Genomic DNA, 14,500 nt, shown 5'->3' on the forward strand with positions numbered 1-14,500 from the left:
TGCGTGTCGGATCGGACTCCTCCGACAAGGGGCATGCGTAGGATCGGCTTCGTGCCTCTGATTAGCAAAGTTCATCGGACCATGATCGGATGTGTCCGATCAATCTGCTTCGCCACTCTGCGGCTGGGATTGGTCAGTCGTCAGCCCGCCCTACCGTAGAACCTTAGCACATTCCATAGTCGAGTGGCACTAAGCTTGTGACCCCATGGGGATCGTCTAGCCCAAGTTCTCCAGAGTGCGGAGATGTAATCCGGAGGTGCAGAGGCGAGTTGCGACTGACCCCAGCGCTTTAATGGTATAAAGTCGGCATCCATCTCGCAAAAGGATGTGAGCTGAGCAATTCCAGTAATACTCCATCATCTCCGCAAACCCGTCACAATGAAGGAAACAAGCTTTGGCAAGTACAAGAAAGCCGTCCAGGCATTGCCACGAGATATCTTTAATCGTCAATTATTTTTGACGGCTCTGTCGTTTGCCTTGTGCGGATGCCCGAAAGGCAAGTCATTCTCTCAACTCACTCTGAGTACAACAGTATACTGACCTGAACCTCTCTACAGGATGGGACGAGGGGTCCGCGGCGTCTATTACCCAGCTCAAGTCTTTTCAGAGACAGTACGATCTTGATAGCCAACTCGATAACGAAACCATCGAAAACCTCGTCTCCTTCGTCAACATCGGTGCCGGCTTTGGGGCCTTCTTGTCCTTCTTTCTCAATGACAGGCTCGGACGTATACAATCTATGAGGCTCTATCAGACTATATACGTTGTAGGTTCTCTGGTATCCTGCTTCTCCTACGGCAACGTTGGTGCACTATACTTTGGCAGAATCTTTGCTGGTCTGGGTATTGGTGCCTGCACTGTCATTGGACCAATGACTCTGGCAGAGATCGCACCGGCGACTATCCGAGGTTTCATGACTCTCTGGTTCAATATGTGCATGCTCCTCGGCCAGGCTCTTGGTATCTTTACCGTGTATGGCTGCAATGTGCACATATCAAGCGCCAAGAACCTGCAGTACGAAGTTCCCTGGTTCGTCCAGACTTTCGCTCCATTTATCGGCGTCGTTGTGTCTTTCTTCATCGTGGAATCTCCAAGGTGGCTCGCTATCCGCTGCCGTCAAGATGATGCGCTGAAAGCACTTTCTGCCTTGCGCGGGTTACGTGCTGATGACCCCTTCATTTTAGAAGAGTTCAGCCACATCATTCACACAGTCGAAGATGAAGGCAGACAGAACGGAGGCAACAGCTTCGTCCTTGTCATGAAAGAGACATTCTTTGTCCGCTCCAACCTGCGTCGCGTGCAACTCACCTTGATTGCCTATGTCCTGGCACAGTTCTCTGGCGCGAACTCGGTGACCAACTACCTTCCAACTATCTTCGGATTGGTCGGAGTAACTGGACGGGATACCAAGATTTACTCATCAGGCCTTTATGCTGTTGCAAAGTTTGTTTGTACCATGGCCGCCTCTCTCTTCTTTGTCGATATGCTTGGCCGCAGAAAGTCGCTCATGATTGGTGTCACTGTCCAGATGCTCTGCCATTCTTACCTTGCTGGTTACTTGAATGTTTTCAGATCTGATGGAATTGCGGTTCCCAAAGGTGCATCTGATGCTGCCATTGCAGTCATTTATATTCACGCTTTTGGTTGGGCTGTGGGACTTTACACGCTGCCATACCTTTTTGGTGCTGAACTATGGCCCAACCGCATCCGTTCCTTCGGCGGTGCTCTCTCGCAGTCCTTCCACTGGTTCTTTTACTTTGCTATTACAAAAGCTACACCTAGTCTTTTGAGTAGCATGGACGTTTGGGGAGCATTCATGTTCTTTGTCGGATGGTGTATGGTTGCTCTGGCGTACACCTTCTTCTTCGTCCCTGAAACCAGCGGACTTAGTCTCGATGACATGAACGTGATTTTCTCACGACCGATGTACAAGATGCGCCAGTCTCTACCATCCTCCCGAGCGGGCATTGACGTGTGAGTTACAGCTCCCTCTCCGTCCCAGCAGTTGATAACTAACACCATAGCAGGTTAGATGAAAAAGAAGATGTTTCGGCCAAGTCTCAGCATCACGAGACAGCTGGGAAATGATGGCCGTGATGCCAAGAACGATTTGTTAGTACAGTTTTGTACGCGAAGAGTGATTAGAACAATACTCATATTCATGTTCTGCGACTCCCGGCAGTGGTTCACTTGTACAATGCCTCGATGCTAACCTGAATCATGAACCGTCTGAGATAGTCAGTAAAATGTATTGCACGAATAATTTAAACCTTAGTCACTTGTCGCCCACTCCATGGTTCCTTTATGTTAAGAGACCTTCCTATCTACTATCGTGATTCACTATCATTCTGCACCCACCATGTTCCGGTCGTCTTTGTTCTGGATGCGCATTCGACGGTCAACACCTTGCGGCATCATACTTGAACCACACTTTTCTTTTTCTTCTATCCGTGTAGCGTTTAGGTCTATATTGTTGTAACTATCTAGCTATAGAACTTAAATTTTAGACATGATGTGTATCTATAGTTATCAGGATAAACGAATAGTTATAGATTCAGGGCCTTTTCCGTTCTCTCTATGGTTATCAATATAGCGAAACTCATCTAATCTCATACACTTGACGTAAATAGCTTTCTCGGATTTTCAACCATCATCTTCCTCCAGGCATCATCGCCTCCCGCCCAATCTCTGAGAGATTGCAAGATGCCGAAGTTGTCAATCGTACGGAACTGTTCAATTTCGGCCAGCCGTTTGGCCGCGTCCTTCTTGGCTCGGGTCGCACCCTCTCCTGTGTGTGGCCAGTCACTAGCCCAGATTAAACGATCGGGCACTTCCTTAAACAAACGGCGCATGATGGTTTCTAAGTCATCGTAGCCATTTTCTGACCGCGACGATGCACGGTATAAACCAGAAATCTTGATCCATACGCGGCGGTGTTGAGCAAGGTGCAGAAGGCTCTCAAACCCAGGCTGCGACAGTGCTGCTGCATCATCCCCAGCATCACCACTCCCAAGTTTGGATGAACCCAGCAGCCCACCGACATGATCAGCAATAATCTCAATAGGTAGTTTCAAGACAAATTCATAGAGACCTAAGGAGGCACAGGGTCAGTATCTTTAAATTTGACTTCTGATATGAAATCCTTACCATCCCAAGTAGCAGCAGGGGCGAAGATCTGTAGCCTCCAACCTGCCAGATCTTGAATTTTCTCAGCTGCGACGAGAAGTGTCTCTTTTAGTTTCTCCAAGTTCACGCCTTTCCCATCTGATTGTAGATTTATTCGCAAGCCACGTACACCAGCTTGGTGCATCTGTAGCAATTCATCGCGTGTAATGTTCAGAACGTTGACCACAGCGATGCCTCGAGCGAAAATGGCGAAGCTACTGTTCAATTTTTGCAAGGAGTGCAGCAACACCCGATTATCAGTATCATATGGTGAAGGCTGAACCAGGACCAAGTTCAGTGGATTGCTAGAACTGTTCAATGTTGACGAAAATCTGATAAGATCCTCCATGGGAGCACCTGCGGGGGTATATGCTCTAGATTCAGCGTAAGGTCCGACTGACGGGTCAAACACATGGACATGCGTGTCAAAGCTGTCGTCTGGTACCGCGAATGGGAGCTGGGTTATATGGGGCATACTGGATATTGAATGTTTGATAACTGAATATAACGGTTTTTTCTTTTCTTACATGAAACGTGTAATAAGTATGCCGGAGTAACTGTTATAAAACGTGGTTAGCGTTGCCGCGGTACAGCGTTAGGTGATCGGAACCCTCCGACAGCGGGTCTACAGCTTTTCCGGGCATATGTCCCGTGCCCCATGACGTGTTGACCCAAACTCAAAAGCGGAGTTTCTTCCTCGGAAGAGACCGATGCCAACTTTTCCCAATCATTTCACTCCCTGTGCTAAGCAGACTCGGCACGGGCGTCTCAGGATGGACATGAGCGAGCGTGAAGTCACTGTTCCGCAATCTCAATCTCAACCTCAATCACCCTTGGCGACAGCTCTGCCGTCAAATCTAACTGGAACTCAGAGTCAAAGCCACGCCTCGCGAAGGCAGTTGAAGAGGAATTCGGCTGCATGCGAGCGCTGTCGAAGGCGTAAGCAAAAGGTTCCCGTCCCCGCAATCTCAATCCCGGACAGTACCTATTACTCATTGATGACGCTTGACTAACTCTCGCAAAGTGCGACGGAAAATTGCCGTCTTGCGGACCCTGTCTCCTTGTCCAGGAGAAATGCGTCCCGTCCGATAGACTGCTCATCCGGGTAGACCCCAACTGCCAATGCGACGTTCTGAAGGAGCGGGTTCGCGACCTTGAGAGTCAGCTCCAGGTTCTGCGAGCTGAAAGACATGGAGACAGTGGATCTCCTGGTCCGTCCAATCACTTCTACCAAGAATACAACAGTGGCCCACCCAGAATCGTCGACAATCGAGATATCACATATCATGGTCGCATACTCCGACCCACGTTTGCCGAGTCCCATGGTGGCTCCATGCTGAGACCACCCTTACGAGGGAGTCCGTGGCAGCTTTGGGCAGGCGACCCAGACAGTCGAGCATCGCCAAGACGAACAACCGACTTTACTGCTGATCTTGCACTGACACCAGACATCGACGCTCTGGTTGAGGTTTTTTTCACCAATCGATGGCCTCAGCTGCCCTTGCTCCATAAACCAACGTTCATCCAAGATGATCTTTTGCCTTTGACGAGAGGTGAACCGGGCCAGTTGTTGTCGTCGTTCCGAGTCAACATGGTCCTTGCGATAGCAAGTGCTGAAACGGATTCAAAGGATAACCCTCAGCATCAGCACCATGTACATAGAACTTTCTTCGAGGCAGCCATCAAAGACCTCAGCACTGTCATGTCGGCCAACGACCTGGATTGCATTCAATGCCTACTTCTGTTATGTGTTTACGGAACCAATGAGCCTCAACTGGTCAACATCTGGTACACCCTTGGTCTGGCGTTACGCATTGGTCTAGGTATGGACCTTCATCAGGAAGAAACTTCAAGTACCGGGCAAAGTCTTTTGTCTCAGGAGATGGCCCGGCGCCTCTTCTGGTGCACCTACACTTTGGATCGCAGCATGTCTATAGCAATGGGTAGACCACTTGGCATAAATGACTCCGAAATTACGGTACCCGTACCACAGCAGTTGACGGATAAGCAGCTCTGTTCCGGAGAAGCTGTGCTTAATCCCATCCACAGCCCTAGAGACATGTCGACTTTCCTACACGTCATCAAGCTACGTCAAATCAACGCTGCTATCTACATGTCCTTACATGCAGCTTCTACGAGTGCCAGCAACGAATGTGGCAGTCTAGATGTTCTACGTGAGCGGCACTATACTGAGCTTAACACATGGCTTGTCACGACACCGCGTTACGGACCAGCCAGTGGCGTGGCCATGCTGCAGACACCAGAATGGTTTCAAATCGCTTATCATTATGCTGTCCTTTCTCTGTACCGTCCATCAAGGGTGTTTCCTGTTACTAACCTCGCTTCACTCAGACTTTGTGCAGACTCTGCCATCAGTCTAATCTCATGTTATAATACCTTATATGCCAAGAACAGAATTAGCTATACTTTTGTTGCGCTGAACTCATTATTTATGGCAGCAGTCATGATGCTATATGCTCTTAGGTCTAGCCCCACGATTCGCAGCGAGCTAAGTAAAGGCGTTGCTAGAGCCAATATTGACATGTGCCAAAGGCTTTTGCGAGGCATATCAGATGGGCGATCTGTTGGTGAGCGATGTGCTGTAGTTGTAGGGAGGCTTGGAGAGGCCACTATTGATGTATTTGACCGGGAAGAGGCAGTTAACGACGGCATAGATACCGAGTTTATGTCGTGGTTTGGATTGAAACTACAAAGAATTCACGACTCTGAAATAGGGCAGGGGGTCACTCCAAGTATTAATATTCCTTGGAATGACTTATTTATTGAGGGATTTAATGGGTTTGATGTAGGAAGCTATAGTTATCTTGACTTAATAGTTTAAAGTCTTTTAAGAAGATAAAACAAAGTAAAAGGTATATATACTATTTATGCAGTCCTTTTATTGCCCTGATGTGTAAAAGTTGGTAAATATTAAGGCTTTAGGAAAATATATAATTATAAATACATTAAAAGTATAATAAAGTAAAATTAAATAGTTAGTAAATAAAAGCAATTAAGAAACTAATAAAGGCTTACTTAATAATTGAAGTCTATAAATATTTACAGGATATACTAAGCTAGTACTTTAAGAGCTTTTATAATTAATTTAGCTATATTACTTATTACTTAATTAAGCTATAATGAGATTATACTTAAATTAACTACATCATTTTAATTAAACATAACACGGTCTTTATCTACTTTTGCGTCAAGGTATCGCCTAATAATCGGGCCAGCGGCAACAGCTGCAATAGAAACACATGAATCGACAAACCCAATTCCTCTCTTTGGTGAAGGCCCTATCATAGCCCCGAACAACAAGGCCGCTTCATACTCGCTGCAAATAACATACTCATTCTTATCAACTTCCTTCAAGATATAATCAGCTACCTGTTTCGACGAGTGGAGCTTCTGCGTCAACTCAGTTATCGGTGCAGCAGTTCCGTCGAGCTGTTTCGTTATCTCTGGTTTATTGCCAAGCTCGTCAATGAAGGACGGTGAGATGAAGTTTGATGGAAAACTGATATGTACGGAGTACTCTGATACAGGGCCTGAGTATCTCTTCAACTCGGAGCGAAGAGTATCGGCCAGAGCTCGTACGGCGCATTTTGCGGCTGATATGTCTGTCAGACGTGGAATCGAGACGAGTCGAGTATGTTAACTCACGCGTATACGCGATATAGCCAGGAAAGGCCACAAAAGCAGCAGCACTACTGATAAAAACCAATTTCCTGCGTTTGACAGACCCTTTGACACTAGGACTTGATTTCTTTTGCTTGTCATCTTGAACCCATAGTTTCAATATCGCTTGTGCTGGGTAGGCACTTGTAAGATAGTTGTTGGTCATGCATCGCTGCAGATCTGTAGGATCGAGGTCAACGAGAAACCCGAGTTCATTAGTAGTACCTCCAGCTAGGCAGTAAAGAATATCTGGCAGCCTTGGTTGAGATGCGAATGTAGATTGGATCTGTTGAACGTTGTGAGATCACTTCAGAACGCTCATGAACTTCTTACCTTTTCTGGATCTGTTAAATCAAGTGACTGGACGATTATGTCTTGGCTTTGAGACTTTCTTGCAGCAGAAACCTTTTCTCTCGCGATTTCAAGCTGTTCTTGCCGACGCGCGAAAATGGTAACGTGGCAACCTGATCGGTGGTCAAACCCGAAGCAAGTAAAGATAGGGTAATTATTACGAACCTCGACTCGCCAGCGCGACCGCCAGTTCCTCACCAAGACCCGTCGAACCACCGGCAAGGAAAACTGTCTATGATATGAGTTTTTAGTTTGGATCATAGAACTGCGAGTGATAACAGTTCTTACTTTGTCAGTAAGGTCGCTCATAGCTGATGAGTTAGTACCCAGAGAAGTCATTGTCGTTGCCAACGCCAATATCATATAGAAATCGTAACACATTGTTGGAATCGGGCTTGCTGGCCAATGCATTACCCTGTAGAAGCACTGACCCATGATCTCTGCTCCAGTGGCCGAGAACCTGTTGGTTTGTCACTGCCGTTTTATCCGGTGTCCCAGTCGATTCGTGCTGACTGCGTATAACCTATGACTTGATTGGTTGATCAGTTTGTTTGCGCCCTTTTCCATCTCCTGGCGGCTCGCCGGGTCCACAAATCACCGTCATCATCTCGGCGACCGGAACCCTGAAGCATGCAAGGAGGACATCAGAGATAATACTCGGGCGATGCAAACAGCGAGAGGTGCAAGAAAGGAGAGGATGCTTTGACTGTGGGAATACAATTTGGTACAGCAATCCCGACACGTCTAGCACCGAGTTCAGATCCCAAATCCGCAGTCTTTCATTGGTGAAATGGCAATTATGGAATCGGTCAGATTCAGATGTCCGAGGGTCGAGACGGCGTTGGGTTGCATAGTTAGTTAGCACGCTGGTGGTGGTGTCGCAGCCTCTACGTTTGACCTTTTTGTCATCTAGCCACTGGTTAACAATCTGCCCCTGTAGACAGGCAGCCTCAGTACAACTTGGACTTTTCACCCTCTCTTCCATGCACTCCTTTACTTCTGTTTTCTCTGGATCTATCCAACGTGACAATCACAACTAGAAGCTATGTCTGCCTCTGTGAATCCCTCCCTCTTCGCGAACTGCACTGTCTCCACGTGCCCGCTATCGACATCCTACTACAATTATCGCATCAATCTGGCTGCAAATGCAGTGTTTGTTGGTTTGTTTGGGCTGACCTTCATCTGGTTCTTCGCTGTCTGGGCCTACACGCGACGCGGCTTCTGGTTCATGTTTGCCATGGAACTGGGCATCATAACCGAGATCATCGGATATGCTGCACGCGTGATATCGTGGAAAAACCAGTGGAACCAGAACGCTTTCCTTGCCCAGATCGTCTGCATCACTATCGGTCCAGCCTTCCTGTCGGCGGGCATGTATCTCTGCCTCAGCCGTATCGTGGTGATCTATGGAGAAGAGAACTCTCGTCTACCGTCAAGGTGGTACACTCGATTGGTGAGAACGACTAATTAATACATCGGCTCGAGGCTAATTTGCCTTTATAGTTTATCCCCTGCGACGTTCTGTCACTCGTCCTCCAAGCTGCAGGTGGCGTCATGGCTTCCATCGCTCTCCAAGACAACAAGTCCCTTACAACCGGCGACAACATCATGATCGCTGGCTTGGCATTCCAGGTCTTTACTCTCCTCGTATTCATCGGTCTCTGTGCAGACTTCATGATGTCCTTGCACCAGAGGAAGCGTGAGCTTGGTGCTGCAGTTGTCCTGCCGCAGGATCCAGCTTTGACAAAAGTCCGCGACTCGTGGCAATTCATGGGATTCAAAGTTGCTTTGGGACTTGCTATTATGTTGGTTCTGTGGCGTTGCTCGTACAGAGTTGCGGAGCTGAATCAAGGCTGGACTGGACCCATTACATTCAACCAATATCTGTTCGTAGGCATGGAGCCAGTCCTGATTACGGCAGCAGTGTACGCTCTTGCTCTCTTCCATCCTGCACTTTGCATGGGAGAAGCGATGAGCCTCAAGAACAATCTGACAATTTCCCGATTCATGAAAAGCAGGCTGTGATGTCGAATCTACCTGTCCCCTAACATCAAAGAGTCGCATAAGTTCGGAACAGGAGAGGTGTAAAGAAGTGGCCATTTGGCGATTGTTCTCATCCTGTTTTTCTATTCTACCTAGAGATCTTTTATTCTACAAATAGTTTCATGTAATGCCACCGTGTCGGAATCTAGTCTAGGCCGTGTCAATAGAGACCAGGATCTTAACTGTGGCTTCCATCGTCCAGTAACCCCAAAGCCCATTGCTGGAAGTCCAAATCTGCAAAATCGAAGTTCAAATTGGTAGTTGTGCGCCCACTCATCTCCGAACCCAGCAAGGCAAGAGTTGTTGGAGAGCTCTCGAAAGCATAAGTGTATTGTGTACCGGATGAGCTGGAAATTGTACTTCCCGCTGATACTGATGCAAAGGTTTGAGAGACAGGATTTACATTAGTACATGGTGGGCTCATGTGAAGTTGTGAACCTTGAGGCGGAATGAAGGAATCTGACTGAAAGGTTTCGGTCCACGCTCCAGGACTGGGTCGGTTGGAACAAAGGGTCAAGACAATTTCTCCAACCTCCATAAGTTTCTTTATGGCGATATTGGTTTCTGTGACCCTAGAAATAGATCGTAGTACATCAATAAACGATGTCATGAGCTCAATGACAGAGTCAATTGCTTTTCCCGTCCGCTTCAGTATGATGAAAGAGCATAGTTTAATAAAGCTCACAGAGGCATACCCGATAAGAATTCTATACATTTTACTGGTGAGTAGAAGGACCAGAAGCATAGAAAAGAAGTATAACTAACCGGATAACTGTCAAGTGATTGCCAGGCTCTGTGTTTTGCCTCCAGAGATCTATGAACAGAGACAAGCATTTTGATGAACTAGCCACCATTGCGTCTTCTTTATCAATTCTCCAATACAAAAGAACTTGCAGTGCACACACAACAAGTCTTAGTTCGGCTTTGGCGAAGCTCATGTCTTGGTAATCCTCACGATCACCAAGTCTGCACTCTTCTGAGAATCGCTGGAGCCTTTGTGTCAGATTAGAAACTATCTGATCGACCTGGCTGCTTGGCTGATCTCCAGAAACATCAGAGTAAAGCTGTAGGAACATTGTTTCCTCTATGTGACTGAGCCTGGCACGAGCAAGTAAGCCTAGATCAATACCTGAACGAGATAGCAGGACTTCAGGATGCCACAAAGGTACTTGTGGAGGCTGACCGTCGGTCCAACATCTCGTTTTATCAAGTATATACAAGCAGAGAAATAGGGTTTTTCTTTCTTGCATCTCGTCGTGTGTGTAACCCTGGAATGACTCCGACTGATACAGTCCAAGTGGCTTAGCGCCTGCAGCAGCCAAGGTGAGAAACAGGCTAGCACGTTCTGAGCCCCAGTGGATTTGTGCAACCAAATGCTATGCTGTATTAGTGTGACACTTTCGGCTAATCATCTCAGTGGAGCATACCAAAGATAGAAGCGCTTGTATGTTACTTAGACGCTGGGTCATGAGCTCCTGGAGATTGTGAACAGCCCATGTTGCGTTTGAGAGAAAGTATTTGACAAGATCCAGGTCAATAGAGCTCCAGTCTGATCCAGAACTTCTCGACGATGATGCCAGCTTTGCAGTGAGTATAAGAATGGCTAGACTGTTACAGAAAATTACATGAACTGCATGCGGTTGATCTTCGGGCGATGTTAGTTGCATGTCGGCGATAAAGTCCTGGAAGCGATCTCGTGACCATATTGGCATGTGGCGGTTGATGTTGTCGAAGTATGGATCAATCATTGGCTGGAGAATGCCTAGGGGAGGCGTTGTAGGTGGTGACGAATTTTTTAGTGAAGGAAGAAGCTCGGCTTCACTCACAATTTGGAATAGCCTTTCCTTGGCTACTATAAGTTCGTTCCTAGTGGTGATTTGTTGACTGGGAGTTTGACATGATGGAACCAGAATAGCGTGAGTCAAGTTATTGATTAACGAATCTAGGGAAGTAGATCCAACATATTGATGAGTCCCGTCTGCCCGGTGAAGAAGGCGAAAGTGTCCTGGCTGCAGAGTAGTACCTCGAGGTTGCGATGAGTTTGGCGTCGACGAGGTAGAGCCATAGGCATGCGTTAAGAAATCCAGGGATACGGGGTCTTGCAAATCCCGGGAAGCTGGTGTATATAACAGAGCTTCCCCAGTCCTGGAGTCCAGTCTTGCTAAGGTAGCTTGTATATCAGACATGCTCTTCTCCAGCCGGTCAATACGACCCTCAAGCCCAACGACGGCATTGCTGCTACCCGACATGTTGTTAGTTACACAGATTGGAATCCAACATGCAGAATCATGATTCAAACTATAACTTACAGCATTACTATCTGGCTGGGTCTCTTGCCGGAACCCGACCACTCGCATTCAATACCGAGACGGGCGCAGTTGGAGCAATTAGGCCGTTCCCTGCCGCAGCGGATCTTTTTGATACGACATTGATCGCATACTAGGCATTTTCATGCGCCTTAGCTGCATGTCTCTGTGACTCTCTTAGTAAATACGACTTACCTGGGTATTCTTTGGCACCACCGACGTTTCGATCCGTTCTTTCATTGGAATGGTCAATCTTGGGACTTGACATGCTTGGATGCCGACCCTCATGTAGTACAGTAATTGTTGGAGTACTTAAGAACTGGGGAAGGCAATGCAAGAGGATAGCTAAATAGATACCGTAATGTTTGGGGCCGACATCTCAGTGTTAAACCAAAAGGCAAGGGGAATTAACGCCGCTTCATAAAACATTCTTTTGTAAGCCTGGGGTATGTACAGTTTAGTTTGCTTGCTTACTCTTTCCTCTACTCACCAAGTTCCACTAGTCTTGTCTTTGTTCCTTCAGGGCCGACTTATCTCCAATTCCGTCGCTCAATGTTGGACACCCGAGCTCGATTATAGATAAGACATTGCCCAAAACTTGCATATTGAGGAGGAAAAGGCTGTTCCGCATATGCTTCAGCTAAGCGGGCTTCTTAGAACATAAAAGGCAACTGTATGCTGCATTCATGTTATCAGTATGGTAGGTAATCTCACGGGTAGGTTCAGAGGCCCGGCCCTTGTTGGTGTCTGTTTTACCCGGACCTATAGAATCTATACAACCAAGGTCCAGTATTTAAGGTTTAAGCTAGTTGCCGCTCTCCCGAGCGGGCCGCGTGTCTTTAGGCCCTAGGGCTGTGTGTGGTAGGATCCAATACAAATAATTTCGTCCTGAGCTAAAGTCTGACTAACGCTACTCAAACGAGTTCACAGCCATTCTGGAGGGGTCCAGCTCCTTGACATTGGCCACTGCAGCCAGCTTGTACACCTCCTTCATGGCGCTCGGCACTTCTTTGCCGCCCGTCTCACCATGCTGAATATCGAGCATCTCTTGCGCCCAATCGATGACAGATGATGCGAGCCCCTCTACTTCCTCATCCGTATTGCCTGCGTGAATTATGAGTCTGACTCGACCTGTGCCTCTCGGAACGACAGGAGGATCAATCGGTGTCGCATTAAATCCATCTCTGTGCAGATGCATTGTGAGAAAGTAGTTCTGGCCCTGTCGGGTCCAAACGGGGAGAAATTGCGTGACAAAGGATCTGGATTCAACATCCTCACTGACGGGGATGCTGCAGATGCCAGAATCCACAGCGTCTTGCCAAATGTCACTCTCCTTGATTATGTCGCAGAACATTCGAACAAGCTTTTGGACCCGCGCCTGAAGCTGACATACGACACAGACAGCCGGTCAGCTCTAGATCACAAATATAGGGCAGTGACGGTTGGTTCTGTGAGGCGGAGCGGGTATACAGCCCTGGAGAGGCTTCGCGGTTGCAGTTGCAGTAGAGTTGGCATTAAATTCTCACCAGACGTGCGTAGTACATACCTGCTGAGTCCGCCCACTTTCCATCAGCTTATACCCTGCTTGTATGGCTGCGATCATGGGGAATGAGGGCGCTGTAGTAAATATAATAGGCCGAGCGAAGTTGAGCAGCGTATCGAGCACGCTAGGGCTGGCCAGGATGGCCGCTATGATGTCAGACAGAGTTAGCCACGAAAACACTCCCAAGATTATCGCTCCAAGTCGCATGACCATGGTAGTACACCTACCTCCGGTAGTTCCCAATCCTTTGCCATATGTGTGTAAGCGTATAGCAACTTTCTTCTCTAACCCCAGCTCGCAAACTAGGCCGCGTCCATTCTTTCCAAGCAAGCCTGTGCTATGGGCCTCATCGATTATGATCTGTCCATTACCAGCGGGGAAGATCTCTTCGACAACTGAGACGATATCTGCGAGGGGTGTGACGTCTCCATCCATACTGTAAACTGACTCTACCGCCACTAGGACACATCGTGACCCGTCGCGGATGAGCGATTGGTTCGTTTTGAGCTCTACAAGAACCTCTCGCAGAGCCTCAGCATTATTATGCTTGAAGGGGAGCTGAGTAGCTGCCATACTGGACTTCATGCCATCGTGGGCGCTTGCATGGATGAGCTCATCATATACAATGACATCGCCTGGACGTGGCACTGCTGAGAATATGGCACAGTTGCCGTCATACCCAGAACCCACTAGGAGGGCACCTTCAGCACCGTGAAAGTCGGCGATGTGTTTCTCTACAGCCTCCATATAGGCGTTATTTCCATCTGCGATTCGCGATGCTGTGCTTCCCACAGCGAAATTTGGATTGGTCCTCAGCTCCTCTAGAAAGGCATCTCGTAGTAATCCCGAAGTGGCCAGAGACAGAAAGTCGTTGGACGAAAAGTCGACTTTATGCTCAAATCTGTGCAATGTCAAGAGACTGTGATCAGCCCGACGTTGATCTAAAGCCACCTCTAGATTGCGATGAAATGGGCTCGCTTCTTTCATGGCGGGAGCCTTGAGCTTCTGTCCCTCGAGCCATTTGAGGATCTGGCCAAGGTCTTGGCCCATGTAGGCGTCTTCATTTTTCGACATAGTGGTTGCTGTTGGATCTGACCGATGGGCGTGGGGTGACTGGGGTTATGTGTAGGGGGCGGCCGACTTGTTGCAGAGATAAAGCAGTAGCGATGAGTTTGGTTTGCCAGTACGCGAACCTATGCATGTGCCTGGTACTTATTCAGTCGAAAGGAATGCCTACGACGTAAGCATACACATTGCAGCGCAATGAGACATATGCACAGTCATCCACAACGGCTTCCGGTATCCGGTACATACGTTTTGTGACCGAGTAGACAAGATGACGCCACAAAGAAGAGGATGGGACCATGAGAAATAACAGATACTCCTGGATCGGTTGTTCGTGTATGCAGGA

General features: G+C 47.8%; 7 protein-coding genes across 7 annotated transcripts; 3 read left to right on the forward strand and 4 right to left on the reverse strand.

The window, feature by feature from the left end:
• Positions 1–378: 378 nt before the first annotated feature.
• Positions 379–2,088, forward strand: FMAN_09793 (putative transporter (major facilitator superfamily); the record flags this gene model as incomplete). Its single annotated transcript, XM_041820395.1, has 3 exons — positions 379–496; positions 558–1,974; positions 2,025–2,088. 3 exons carry the CDS (start codon positions 379–381, stop codon positions 2,086–2,088), a joined length of 1,599 nt encoding a protein of 532 aa, XP_041686279.1.
• A 521-nt stretch (positions 2,089–2,609) lies between these two features.
• Positions 2,610–3,640, reverse strand: FMAN_09794 (uncharacterized protein; the record flags this gene model as incomplete). Its single annotated transcript, XM_041820396.1, has 2 exons — positions 2,610–3,091; positions 3,148–3,640. The coding sequence occupies 2 exons, from the start codon at positions 3,638–3,640 to the stop codon at positions 2,610–2,612; spliced, it is 975 nt and encodes a 324-aa protein (XP_041686280.1).
• A 298-nt stretch (positions 3,641–3,938) lies between these two features.
• On the forward strand, positions 3,939–6,007 carry FMAN_09795 (uncharacterized protein; the record flags this gene model as incomplete). Its single annotated transcript, XM_041820397.1, has 2 exons — positions 3,939–4,115; positions 4,190–6,007. 2 exons carry the CDS (start codon positions 3,939–3,941, stop codon positions 6,005–6,007), a joined length of 1,995 nt encoding a protein of 664 aa, XP_041686281.1.
• Positions 6,008–6,336: 329 nt separating this feature from the next.
• Positions 6,337–7,536, reverse strand: FMAN_09796 (uncharacterized protein; the record flags this gene model as incomplete). Its single annotated transcript, XM_041820398.1, has 5 exons — positions 6,337–6,779; positions 6,832–7,132; positions 7,180–7,310; positions 7,363–7,429; positions 7,486–7,536. 5 exons carry the CDS (start codon positions 7,534–7,536, stop codon positions 6,337–6,339), a joined length of 993 nt encoding a protein of 330 aa, XP_041686282.1.
• Positions 7,537–8,242: 706 nt separating this feature from the next.
• Positions 8,243–9,222, forward strand: FMAN_09797 (related to YER185w, Rta1p; the record flags this gene model as incomplete). Its single annotated transcript, XM_041820399.1, has 2 exons — positions 8,243–8,650; positions 8,701–9,222. 2 exons carry the CDS (start codon positions 8,243–8,245, stop codon positions 9,220–9,222), a joined length of 930 nt encoding a protein of 309 aa, XP_041686283.1.
• Positions 9,223–9,418: 196 nt separating this feature from the next.
• FMAN_09798 (uncharacterized protein) lies at positions 9,419–11,489 on the reverse strand (the record flags this gene model as incomplete). The annotated part of the gene is made up of 3 exons (XM_041820400.1): positions 9,419–9,947; positions 10,006–10,616; positions 10,668–11,489. 3 exons carry the CDS (start codon positions 11,487–11,489, stop codon positions 9,419–9,421), a joined length of 1,962 nt encoding a protein of 653 aa, XP_041686284.1.
• Positions 11,490–12,456: 967 nt separating this feature from the next.
• Positions 12,457–14,163, reverse strand: FMAN_09799 (uncharacterized protein; the record flags this gene model as incomplete). The annotated part of the gene is made up of 2 exons (XM_041820402.1): positions 12,457–12,879; positions 13,093–14,163. The coding sequence occupies 2 exons, from the start codon at positions 14,161–14,163 to the stop codon at positions 12,457–12,459; spliced, it is 1,494 nt and encodes a 497-aa protein (XP_041686285.1).
• Between the last annotated feature and the right edge of the window lie 337 nt (positions 14,164–14,500).

Source organism: Fusarium mangiferae, assembly GCF_900044065.1.
Source record: "Fusarium mangiferae strain MRC7560 genome assembly, contig: FMAN_scaffold011, whole genome shotgun sequence".
NCBI classification, from domain to species: Eukaryota; Fungi; Ascomycota; class Sordariomycetes; order Hypocreales; family Nectriaceae; genus Fusarium; species Fusarium mangiferae.